This window comes from Trichechus manatus, unplaced genomic scaffold (genome assembly GCF_000243295.1).
Source record: "Trichechus manatus latirostris isolate Lorelei unplaced genomic scaffold, TriManLat1.0 scaffold00251, whole genome shotgun sequence".
Taxonomy (NCBI): domain Eukaryota; kingdom Metazoa; phylum Chordata; class Mammalia; order Sirenia; family Trichechidae; genus Trichechus; species Trichechus manatus.
Genome location: NW_004444187.1, coordinates 944,429 through 956,665, shown reverse-complemented (window position 1 = coordinate 956,665; position 12,237 = coordinate 944,429). Strand labels below are relative to the sequence as shown.

Here is a 12,237-nt window from a genome sequence, read left to right as displayed (position 1 = left end):
GGTTCAATAAATTACAGTGCTTTAATACTAAGGACTACAATGCAGCTATTAAATTGAGGTAAACCTATTATGTACTGACAAAGAAAGATCCCAATAAAATTTTTAAGTGAAAAGAACAAGCCACAGAACAATGCATCTAGTATGACCTTATCTGTGTTCAAAAATAAAAACTGTGTATATAAATATTTATGTATGTAAACTTACTTAAAAGATTGGAAGCACAGATATCAAACTACTAAAAGTGGCTATCTCTGAGGTAGGGAATTTAAGGAATTCCTTAACTCATGGAATACTCATGATTTACTATATGAAAAAAACAAACAAACTCTTTGCCCTTGAGTGGATTCCAACTTATAGTGATGCTACAGAACAGAGTAGAACTGCCCCATAGGGTTTCCAAGGAGCGCCTGATGGATTCGAACTGCTGACCTTTTGGTTAGCAGCCGAACGCTTAACCAATATGCCACCAGGGCTCCGATGTACTATATGACTTCTTTAATTACGAAAATATTTTATGACAAAAATATATTAATTCTTTGTTTCATAGGCTTAAAAGGGTAGGAAGAAATAGTACAAAATAAATGATAATTTCTAGTAATATTTTCTAAATAAGTTATTTAAAAAAATCTTTCTGAAAATATTTTTGTGACTTCAGCTTATGTTTTTAAACATATATCACAAATTTACTTACAACTAGAAAACAAGTTAGTACTGTAACCCGAAATAACACCTCAATCTACCAAGCTGCTACAGTGACATTTACAACTAAATTTATATTCTGAGAAATAAAGCAAAATTTTCCCACACTATCTTCTATTTATTAAGACATTCAGAAAGTTATCAATCACACAATGATTACGTAAAAGCCTTGAACGTTAGTGTGTGCTATCTTATCAATGATAATAAAACATTTGTTGAAATTAAAATGCCACATCATTTTATAAAACCCTTATCTCACGACCGAACAATCTAAATATAACAAGCTCCCTTCCCAGAATTACTGCCCTCTAAATGTAAAGATAAGGAGCTCAAGTGGTGCAACAGTTAAGTGCTTGGTTACTAACTGAAAGGCTCATGGTTCAAACCCACATAGCAGCTCTGCGGGGAAAGACCTGGCAATCTCCTTCCATAAAGATGACAGCCTAGAAAACCCTAAAGGGTAGTTCTACTCTATCATATGGGGTTGCTATGAGTTGGAATTGATTCAACAGCACCCAACAACAAATGTAAAAAATATATATTTTTTTAGTATAAGAAAAGGTTTTAGCAAACTAGGAAAAAAGATCACAATTTCTGAAAACAGGAATATAAAATATATGCATTTTAAAATATATGCATCACAGTAAAAATATAAGCTCCAAATTTAGGGCTAAATCAAAGAGGATTTTAAATTTTTTCATGTCTATATGATCTATTATGGGCTTTACTAGTTTATAGTATCATTTTCTTTACTGCATTATAAAACGTACAAAGGAAAATAAAGATGCTAAGTCCATACCACGTACAACTGCCAAGTTCCAATTCAACTGAGTGCAGGCTATCTTGTTTTCAGAACTAAACATTATTGAGCTGAATTAAGTGATAACATTTTTCTGTTCACATACTTCCTTTTGCAGTTTGTGGACATTTTAAGTCAAAATACTCACTACCTATTACAATTTAGGGAAAGAGAGGGGGAAAAGTACCCCAAAGATTTAAGGCAGTTTAACACAAACATGTGTTAAAAAGAAATTACAAAAGTCATGCTGTCTAAACTGGATTGTGTTGAGAATATCCTAAATATAGACAAAATGGGGACTATGAATGCATTCCAGTGGCAGATCCTGTTCAGATTAAACTGTTGTAAACGTCCTTAAATCAAACCTCTGCCACATTCAAAAGCACTTAAATATCTGAGTCTCAATTTTTTGACCTGTAAAAGTAACATGATACTATTTCCCACTAAACTGTAAGGATTATACATTAGACAACATATTTGAGAGTAGCTGACACAGTGTCTGGCATACATCAAACATTCAATACATGTTTCATTTAGAAAAAAATAAACAATAAACAACCTAACCCCAGAAACAAATTCTAAAGCCAAAACAAGCAAACTAGTATTAAACTCCCTTATTTGCTATAAATGTGCACACTGTGCTAAGCATTGTCACTAGCAAGATCCAAGAGAAACATAAGATATGATTTGGGCTTAAAAAGTTAATTTAAACATGGCTTTCAAGTTGTCAGCTCTTTGTATTTGTCCTACAGGAGGAAAAATGAAAAGAATAAAAGAAAACTAATAAAAAAAATAATAAAAGGACAAGGTCAATCAATATATACTAATACTGAAAGCTGTCCACAAAATATTAAGCCAATGCTATTTTTAAAGATCAACAAGATATAAAAAGTCTACGTGGAAAACGAAGGTAGTATTAAAGGAAGATATATAAGTAAAAAACAATTTCAAAATTCAGAAGACAGTGATTTCCACTGCCGGTAACGGGAAGCTAGATAACCTGGACCAAACTTGTGAAGGCATTTAAAAAGCTAGATAAAGTTTTTTTAAATTTCTTAAAAACTGAAGAAGAAAATATATAAAGAGGAGCTACTGAACAAAATCTAGAATGCAAAAACCCAGAGATAGAAACTCAGCACTCACACTTGCTTTTGTCTTGAGGGCATTTGCCAATCTAGAAGTACCCGAATGGAAAATAAACTGCGGCTTTAGAGGCCTCGACCATCAAGGGAACAAAAGTTAAAGCTCTAGGCCTACACAAGATAGTCTGATAACCCATACTTAAGATACATTAAGCTGGGATCCAACGGGCTATACCTTCAGGGTTAGATGAACCAGAAGTAAACCAGTTCTCAGACCTCGGGTTTACATTAACAACATGGTCCAGGGAACCACAACCCCTGAACTTAGAAGAAATGAGTTTTGCACTGATGGTGACACACACACTTATCAGAAATACACAAAAATTTCTCTGATGGGTCAACCTAGGCTTCATATTATTCCTACAAGTAAGTTTTTAAATCTACTGATTAACACTTAAGTCATGAGTGAGAACCACGAGAAACCATTGCTAGCAGAAACAAACCTACAAAGATCTCAGATATTGGAATTATTCTAACAAGACTACATGTTTACTACATTACAGAAGTTTTCAATTTAAAGCTTGAAAAGAGAGTCCCTGACGGAGCAGGAGAAAAGTGGGGCGCAGAACTCAAATTCTAGTAAAAAGACCAGACTTAATTGTCTAAGACTGGAGGAACCCCACAAAGCACGGCCCCTGGACTCTCTGTCAACCCAGAACTAAAACCATTCCGAGGCCGAGTCTTCAGACAAAGATTAGACTGGACTATTAGACATAAAATGATACTCGTGAAGAGTGTGCTTCTTAGCTCAAGTAGATACATGAGACTAAATGGGCAGCTCCTATCCGGAGGTGAGATGAGAAGGCAGACAGGGTCAGGAGCTGGCTGAATGGACATGGGAAATCAGGGGTGAAAAGGAGGAGTGTGCTGTCAACAGTATAGGGAGAGCAATTACAGTCACACAACAATGTATGTATAAATTTTTGTATTAGAGACTAACTTGAATTGTAAACTTTCAAAGTACAACAATACAAAAAAAAAGATAAAGCTTGAAAATATTGTCAGGGAATGAGAAGCTATAAAAAATAACATTGCTAATTAAAAAAAAAACAATCAGAATTCTAGAAATTAAAAAAAAACCCAAGAACTGAAATTATAACCTTAGTTGATGAATTTAACCATAGATTAGATACAGCTGAAGTGAGAAATAGGTACAAATCAAAATCATAGCACCTCTGGAAATTCACTTAAACTACAGGTATGTCCCAATTCCAAGTTATAACCAGATTCAAAAGTTATACCTAACCAGGGATTATTGTATCACATATGACAGAATAAAAGTATCTGCGAATTGATTTGTTAACATTAAAAACTTGCAGATAGTTTTTTACAATTCTTTTTTAATCTTTATTTGTTAAATACTGAACAGCTACTCTATGAGCCTTGACATTTCTCACACTAAATCAGTTTCTCACCCTTGGCATTACTGACATCCTGGGATGGCTAAGTCTTTGTTGTCAGGGACTGTCCTGTACACTGTAGGATATTTAGCAGCATCCTTGGTCTCTATCCACTAGTGTCAATAGCATCCCCCAGATGTGACAACCACAAAAATCTCTCCAGACATTGCTCAATATCCCCTGGGAGGCAAAACAGACCTTGGTTGAGAACTACTGCACTAGACCAAAATCTCTGTGTCTCAGAAAAGATCTGGGAATTATCTAAAGCTGTCTAGTACCTTCCAAGGCTACTTTACAGGTGCTGTAAGAACTAAACCAAATTAGAAAAACCTCTGGTGACAAGCATAGTTATCTGTAGATATCAGGCATTAGGATCAATACTAAGGAACTCTGGTGGTACAGTGGTTAAAGTGCTCAGCTGTTAACAGAAAGGTCAGTGGTTCAAACCCGCCAGCTGCGCCAAGCAAGAAAGATGTGGCAGTCTGCTTCCGTGAAGATACATAGCCTTGGAAACCCTATGGGGCAGTTCTACCCTGTCCTATAGGGTTGCTATGAGTTGGGATCAACTCAATACAGTGGGTTTAGGATCAATTTTATTAATTAATGAATTATGAATGATAAGTCTATTAGACCTTTTTCTATTGAATGGGCTACTTTCTTCAATTTGAAGATTAAATAGAACAGGAGATATTTAACAGGAAGATGGAGCCAGTCATGAAGGAAGTCAATGTGATGAAAAGTTTAAGCAATCTGATTCATTTTTATTATTACTGACACTTCAATAGATATACGATACGTTTACTGCATAGCTCCTATCCACTGAGTTACAATTACATATATGGTATCACCTAGTTAACTGGTGAAGTCTTAGGAAAATGCAAACACTTCTATTTATTATTCTGGAATTCTTAGTATTTGTGTGAAACTTTATTTATAAATGTTACACAGAGAGAAGACACATTGTGAGGCTTTATAGCTCAATTGTTATATTGAGTATATGATTCACAGGAAGACAGTTTCTTGTCCTCCTTTACTTCTCATTCCAAATTTTTATGCCATTCCTCTAAAAATTAAAAGCTGAAAGATTGTCCTCCTTTCCCTTTCATTCCAAATTTTTATGACACTCCTCTAAAAATTAAAAGGTAAAAGACTATCTTTAAGATATGCCTTTCTTTGATAATCTTGTAGAATTTGAACCATGGCCTTATGACCTACTTCCATTCATCAACTACTTGGCCAAGTAAACACACATTATTCATGGTTTTGTTTTTTTAAAAAAAAGAAATGTGCCACGCTATCAAATGTCTAACTGGCTAATAATTAAAGTATCTTCAACACTTTTGAACAGAAGTAAAGTTCTTACCTACAAGCAACATTTGGATCAGCATTTCTTGAAAGTAGTAGCTCCACACACTTCAAGATATGTTCCTGTGAGCCACGAGCAGAACACGCAGTTATCAAAATAGTGTGCTTATCTATAGTGAACAGAAAGGTGAAGGAAAAAACCCACACATCAAGGAGTGTATCTAATTGACTTATTTTACCATTTGAAGCATTCTAAATCTTTACTGTACTCCTAAAATTCTACAATCCATTCCCAATGCTCTCACTCTTAGCAGTATGCTGCCAGAATTCAGTGTTTGGTTGATTAATTTGCCTCCTGAACTCATGTTTAGAAAACAGTAATCTATATTCCTTAGTTACACTTCTTTACTTCAAACTCATTCCACAACTCACTGAAATCTGTTATGCACGAAATCACTCTACTGAAACTGACCTAACTGTCGTTATCAGTTGGTTTCTTTTCAATCCTTTTCCTACTTGATCTCTCTGAACACACCCTGTTTCCTAAAACTCTTCTCTTGGCTTGTACGGCATCAGTGGAGATCACGGTAAATTAAAAAAGACAAAATCTTAAGTAGGAGTTGGGGAATTCAAAATAGGTCACAACAACCATGGTTTAGACTAATGGTTCAATATTGACGGAGCCAAAAGATAAAGATTCTGCCATTTCTGCCACTAATAAACTGTGACTGCAGTGATGTCTATATCGCATCAGTCCTAATTTATAGATACAAAGCTAACACCTGCCCTCCTTACCTAATGGGGCTATTATGGGATACAGGAAAGATTTTATGTGAATGTGCTGTGAAAAACATAAAGTGTTTTGTAACTGTAACTGATTACAAAAACCCTTCTGCAGTCAAGTAGATTCCAATGCACAGCAACCCTACAGGACAGAGTGGAACTACCCCATAGGGTTTACAAGGAACAGCTGGTCAATTCGAACTGCCGACCTTTTGGTTAGCAGCTGAGCTCTTAACTGCTGCGCCACCAGAGCTCTAACTGATTACAAGGAGAAGTAAAGAAAAAAAAACAAAAAAACTATAAAAAATGTAAATTTTTTGAGCCAGTATCTTATGTTTTCAAAAATTCATTCCTAAGTACAGCCTGCATGGGGTTATATTTAGAATGACCTAACAAAAACTTATCATAGCAGATTAAACATGAATCTGTCATTAAGACAGAAATTTATGCAAATAGATAAATGAGAAAACAGAATAGAAATGACTTTACAAATATCTAATGTGGATGTAAAATTACAGTAAAAATTAATTCTAAAATAAAACCTACACATGAATTATAAAATAAATTGCTTATTAGAAACATTAAAAATAAGTAATTAGTAATTCAATAGGATTTACACACACACTCTTGTTCTTCAAAAGCATTACTGAGTGGAAATTATTTAATAACAAACATATTGATTTAACAAACTATCTTCGAAACAAATATAAGTGGCATTATAATTTAGAGTTGAGCTTAATGTTCCAAAACTGATTTTCAAGTAACTTTTCACAAAATCATCAGCTTTTTGATGTTTTCTTACAATGCATTTTTTCTTTAAAATCTTCAAAATTCCCTAGCACAGACGTTGCTGTTAGCTGCCATTGAGTCAATTCTGACTCACGGCAACCCCATGTGTGCAGAGTAGAACTGCTCCATAGGGTTTTCCAGGCTGTGACCTTACGGAAACAGATAACCAGGCCTGTCTTCTGAGGCACCTCCATGTGGGTTCGAACCACCAACATTTAGGCTAGTAGTCGAGCATAGAACTTAAAGATAAATAACAACATAAACAGAATATAGCTGGAATATACTTCTTTTGGAAAAAGAAGTTTTCCTATCTATGGCTTCTAATTTGATTTAGTATGTTATTTACAAAAAACAACTAATAGGAAGAATTTTTTTTAACTACTTTAATTTTTTTCATTTTGTATAATAGCTGCTTGGGAATCAAGAAAACCACAGTAAACATAATCAGTTAAGTTACCTCAAACATCTTACCCTTCTCAAAGCTTGCATTAGCACCTCTGTCCAAAAGGACTCGAACCAGCTCTACATTGGCTACACTAGCAGCATACATAAGGGGAGTCCATCCATACCGAAAGCTGGAATCTACACTAATGCCTGCCAACATAAAAACAAGTTTATAACCCCACCCCACAAAAAAAATCAGGGTTACCATAATATGCTAAAAGTACTACACATAGTGACTGTTATGGATTGAATTGTGTTCCTCAAAACGACAGGTTGAAATCCTAACCCCTGTACCTGTGAATGTGACCTTGCTTGGGGAAACGGGGTTTTTCTTTTGCTTTCAGTTAAGTTAAAGGAGCTCATAAGGGAATTGGGTAGATCCTAATCCTAATCCCTTCTGAAACCAAAAAGCCAAACTCACTGCCACTGAGTTAATTCCAGCTCATGGCAAACACATGTGTTATAGAGCGGAACTGTTCCATAGGGTTTTCTTGGCTGTGATCTTTACGGAAACAGATCGCCAGGCCTTTCTTCTGCAATGGCATCGCTGGGTGGGTTCGAAATGCCAACCTTTAGGTTAGTTGAACCATTACTGTCGAGTAGATTCTGACTCACAGAGTCCCTACAGGACAGAGTAAAACTGCCCCATAGGGTTTCCAAGACTGGAATCTTTATGGAAGCCGAGTGCCACATCCTTCTCCTGTGGAGCAGCTGGTGGGTTCAAACCTTCCCTATGCAAAAGTTTTTCATGAGGGTCTAGCAAAATATGAAGTTAAATAGACAGATTAGGGTGAGATTATGAAAACTCTGTTAAGAAATGTAGACTGTACTGTGTGATCAAGGGAGTGACATTATTGTATCTGTCTTATAAGGACAACGAAAGTACCACTGTTGAGAGTGGGACAGGAGGTAGGGAGACCACTTATGAGTGGGAATAAAGATATCTTTCTACTTATACCTATAAACTTATAGTGGCTTTTTAAAAGTGACCTACTTTTATAAATTTTTTTTAATTACAAACAAATTTTAAAAGGTTGACCTAATACTACTTAGCAGTAGGCTCTGTTCAAAAGGCTGGAAAACCCAGTGTTTGCCCATCAACTGTATCAGGTCCTAATCTTTAAGACCCTCCGTGACCTACATTGTACCTATTTCCGTACTCCCAAGACAACTCTATTTGTTCTTCTAAAACAAATTTCTGCCCATTCCACCCCATCCAACACTAAGTACACTCCTGTACATGTACACACTAGGTATTCAGGACTTATTCAAATTTTACCCTTCAATTACAAACTCATGTTCTGTTGTTCACAAAGTCACACAGATCCTTCTCATGTGTTACAAGAATAGCAGCTAATAAGGAAACAATCCTTAAAGAACATATAATACTACAAAAAACAAAACCAGTTGCTCAGTGGATTTTGACTAATGGCGACCCCAAGTGTTGCAGAGTGGAACAGACTGTGACTTTTCTGAAGCATATTGCCAGGTCTTTCTTAAAAGGCATCTCCTGGGTGGGCTGGAACTGTCAACCTTTCAGTTAGTCAAGTGCTTAACTGTTTGCACCACCCAGGCACTCCATAATAATATAATAGCCAAGTAAATGCTGAGAAAAGTAAGTAAGAATTATGAAGCTGAAGTAGGATTAGTCAGAATAGGTTTCTCGAAGGAGGTGGAAGAACTGATGGAAGGTAGTCAGGGTAGCATTCCAAATTTGAGAGTAGGTGAGAAAATAAAACAGACAAGTGCTCAGAGTCAAGTATAAGTAAGCCCTATGGGATACCTGATATATGCTTCCATTAGAAAAGTAACATAAACCTATTAAAATAAGGCACCCTTGTGAACTTAGAAAACTGTGTTCAGTTGAAACTAACTTATGTCCCTTATCTCTCACCAGAATCTAGGAGCTCCTCGACCAACGAAATATCTCCTGTGGTCAATGCCTTCTTAAATATTTCATTCTTTTCTTCAGTGGGTAACGGCCCTGTTAATTTCTAAAAAAGCAGAAAGTTTAAAAGAAATTCTTGTTACATATATTTTCATTTCCACTGCATCAAGAAACGATAATGTTTGGTTAAGTATATGATTTTTTGTTTTTTGTTTTTTTGGCTCACATACAAAGTTTGAAAAGAATGATCTTTACAGGGAATGGGGAATGAAGGGTCCAAACGCCACCGAAGAGCTCCATGGAGCTTTTCTTCTCCAGGCACGCAAGGCCTGGAAACGCCTGCTCTGCTCCCCCCTACCAACCCTACCCCCAACATAACAATGGGACAAGGCAGAAAGGTAGTTCCCTAAAGGAAGCCCATTTGATCGAAACCACAGTTTGGGAAGGTGAGGAAAATTGTGCGTGTTTGCTTGGGGTCCAAAAGCCCACTATTTCCACTGGAAAAAGGTCTGGGCAATACCGGGGAGGAAGTAAGCCGTTTCACATGGGCCTCGCCTTCAAGGTCCAAAAGAGGCTGATACCAGGTGTGGCCAAGTCAAGGCCGCCTGCGCTACCTGAGATGCCCGGTCGAGATAGCCGATCTCCCAGCCGTCATCCTCGCTCTCGCTACTCTCGCCTCCGCCGGCCACCGGCAGGCCGCGCTGAGTGGCCGCAGCCATGCTTGCCTGCCGCTCCACAGAGCACAGCGTCGCGCTGCGACGCCAGCTCTCGACGTCGATGCACGGTGGAGCGCGTAGGGCCGCGCGGGAAGGCGCAACGTGCGAACGCCAGGCCCTTCCTTCCTCCTGCGCAGGCGCGTGGCCCATGCGCGCTATCTCCTTGCACTCTCCGCGCAACCCCTGGGGCTCCCGAACAGAAACACCGGGCTTGGCTAGCTGGGTAGGCGCTTTTCGCGCTTCTCACGCTTCCGACTTTGTGGCAGCCCTTTCCAACTGCTTTCAGGGGGTTATTCTTTTCAGTGTATTTGCTTGACGAAGTTTTTGCTCTGCAAGGAATGCGCCACTTGTGGCAGGAACAGCACAGAATTTGATGTCTGTTAAGCGTTTGGCTGCTAACCAAAGTGTCGGCAGTTTAAATCCATCAGCCGCGCCTTTGAAACCCTATGGGGCGGTTCTAGTCTGTCTTGCAGGGTCGCTATGGGTCAGAATGGACTCAGTGGCAACCGGTTTGACTCGTTTTGGTTTAAGACTAGACTCTATCTTCTCGGTTACTAAGTCCTCTATCAAACATGTTTCACCTTGGAGAGGGACTCCTATTGGCCGGAATACATTCAGGAAGCCATCAGACAAATGAAAGCCGACAACCCTTGCTTGCTGCCATCAAATCTATTCCAACTCATAGCGACTACATAGGACAGAGTAGAACTGCCCCATAGGGTTTCCAAGGCTGTAAGTCTTTTACGGCAGCTGACTGCCACATCTTTCTCTTGCAGAGTGGTTGGTGGGTCCGAACCACTGAACTTTTGGTTAGCAGCTTAGCACTTAAACCACTATGCCACCAGGACTCCTGGAACCAATAAAGGGGCCAGGAAATTAGTGATCAGAATGGGAGCCGAGAGAAAACAATGTTGCAAAGAATTCTTGCTTTGAATGCCATGTACTCTCAGATCTCGGTTTATATTTAGAAACTTCAGGCCATCAAAACACTTTCCATCCAGGAAGTATAGACATGAAGTAGAGGGGAAAGTCAGTTATGAAAAGGCGAAAATGGGTCATAGATGTACACAAATTTCATAGTAGCATTACTCATAATAGCCAAAAAGAGCAAACAACTCAGAAGTCCATCAACTGATGAATGGATGAATAATATGTAGTAAATCCATACCATGTATATCATTCAGCAAGTTTTCAATGTTCATCATGTTGTAGCATGTAACAGTACATCATTCCCTTGTATGTTGAATAATGTGTATTATTAATTTAAGACGGTGATTTTTAGGAAGTAGCAGGACTCATTGGAAGACCACTGTAATTGTGAACCAGAGAAGTGGTAGGAAAAATGGAGAGGAAATGATGCATTTCAAAATTTATCGTGAATTCTAATCAGTAGACTTGGTGATTGCTGTGAATGATGGCAAGGAGAGAGGAGTCAAAGTTGATGTGACAAGGAAAACGCAGGGGGAGGAAGAGGTTTTGAGGAAATGGAGGTAAGTTCTGTTCTGCAAATACAGGTATGCACCGAATAACATCCATTTAGGCAATGTCAGACCACATATACATCCGTGGTACTGTGAGGTTATTATAAAGTTCAGAAATCCAGATCAGAGAATGGGATGCAGCAGACATAACCAAACATAGCAAACACAACAGCTTCCTGCACGCAAGACATGTATGTCATGTCTCTTGTACTATACAAAGCGATTTTGCCACCAGGTGTGTAATGGTACAGTACATGTACACAGGCAGCCCCTGGATTATGAACGAGTTCCACTCCTAAGTCTGTCTTTAAGTTAGGTTGGTACATAAGTCGGAACAGTTAGGTACGGTTTATATCTAACATCAGTCAAATATTTGCCTTAGTGTATAGTATATCGTGTATCCCTCTATGCATAAAAAAATTAAAGAAACATTTCCAGATACACTAAAACATCTTTAACATGTTGTTGTTGTTGTCAGTTCCGATTCGTAGCGACCCTATGTACAACAGAACGAAACACTGCCCATTCCTGCACCATCCTCACAATTGTTATGCTTGAGTCCATTGTTGGAACCACTATGTCAATCCATCTCATTGAGGGCCTTCCTCTTTTTCACTGACCCTCTGCTTTACCAAGCATGATGTCTGTCATGGATTGACCTGTGTCCCCCCAAAATACCTGTCAATTTGGCTAGGCTGTGATTCCCGGTATTGTGTGATTGTTCACCATTTTGTCATCTGATGTGATTGTCCTGTGTTGTAAATCCTACCTGTATGTCGTTAATGAGGCAG

At 38.1% G+C, this 12,237-nt stretch overlaps 1 protein-coding gene across 2 annotated transcripts in view; it reads right to left on the bottom strand.

Moving 5' to 3' along the window:
• Positions 1-9,975, bottom strand: part of ASZ1 (ankyrin repeat, SAM and basic leucine zipper domain containing 1) — a 55,310-nt gene extending 45,335 nt beyond the window's left edge. The window contains exons 1-4 of one of the 2 annotated variants that reach the window (XM_012559489.1): positions 9,864-9,975; positions 9,256-9,355; positions 7,389-7,511; positions 5,404-5,515 (exon numbers count right to left, since the gene is read on the bottom strand). Coding sequence is in view for 1 of the 2 variants with exons in the window: in XM_004389630.1 (XP_004389687.1) it covers positions 5,404-5,515; positions 7,389-7,511; positions 9,256-9,355; positions 9,864-9,968 (440 nt within the window). In the remaining variant the exon portion in view is untranslated. The remainder of the gene's footprint in view (positions 1-5,403; positions 5,516-7,388; positions 7,512-9,255; positions 9,356-9,863) is intronic. The other variant, XM_004389630.1, reaches the window with a different exon arrangement.
• Between the last annotated feature and the right edge of the window lie 2,262 nt (positions 9,976-12,237).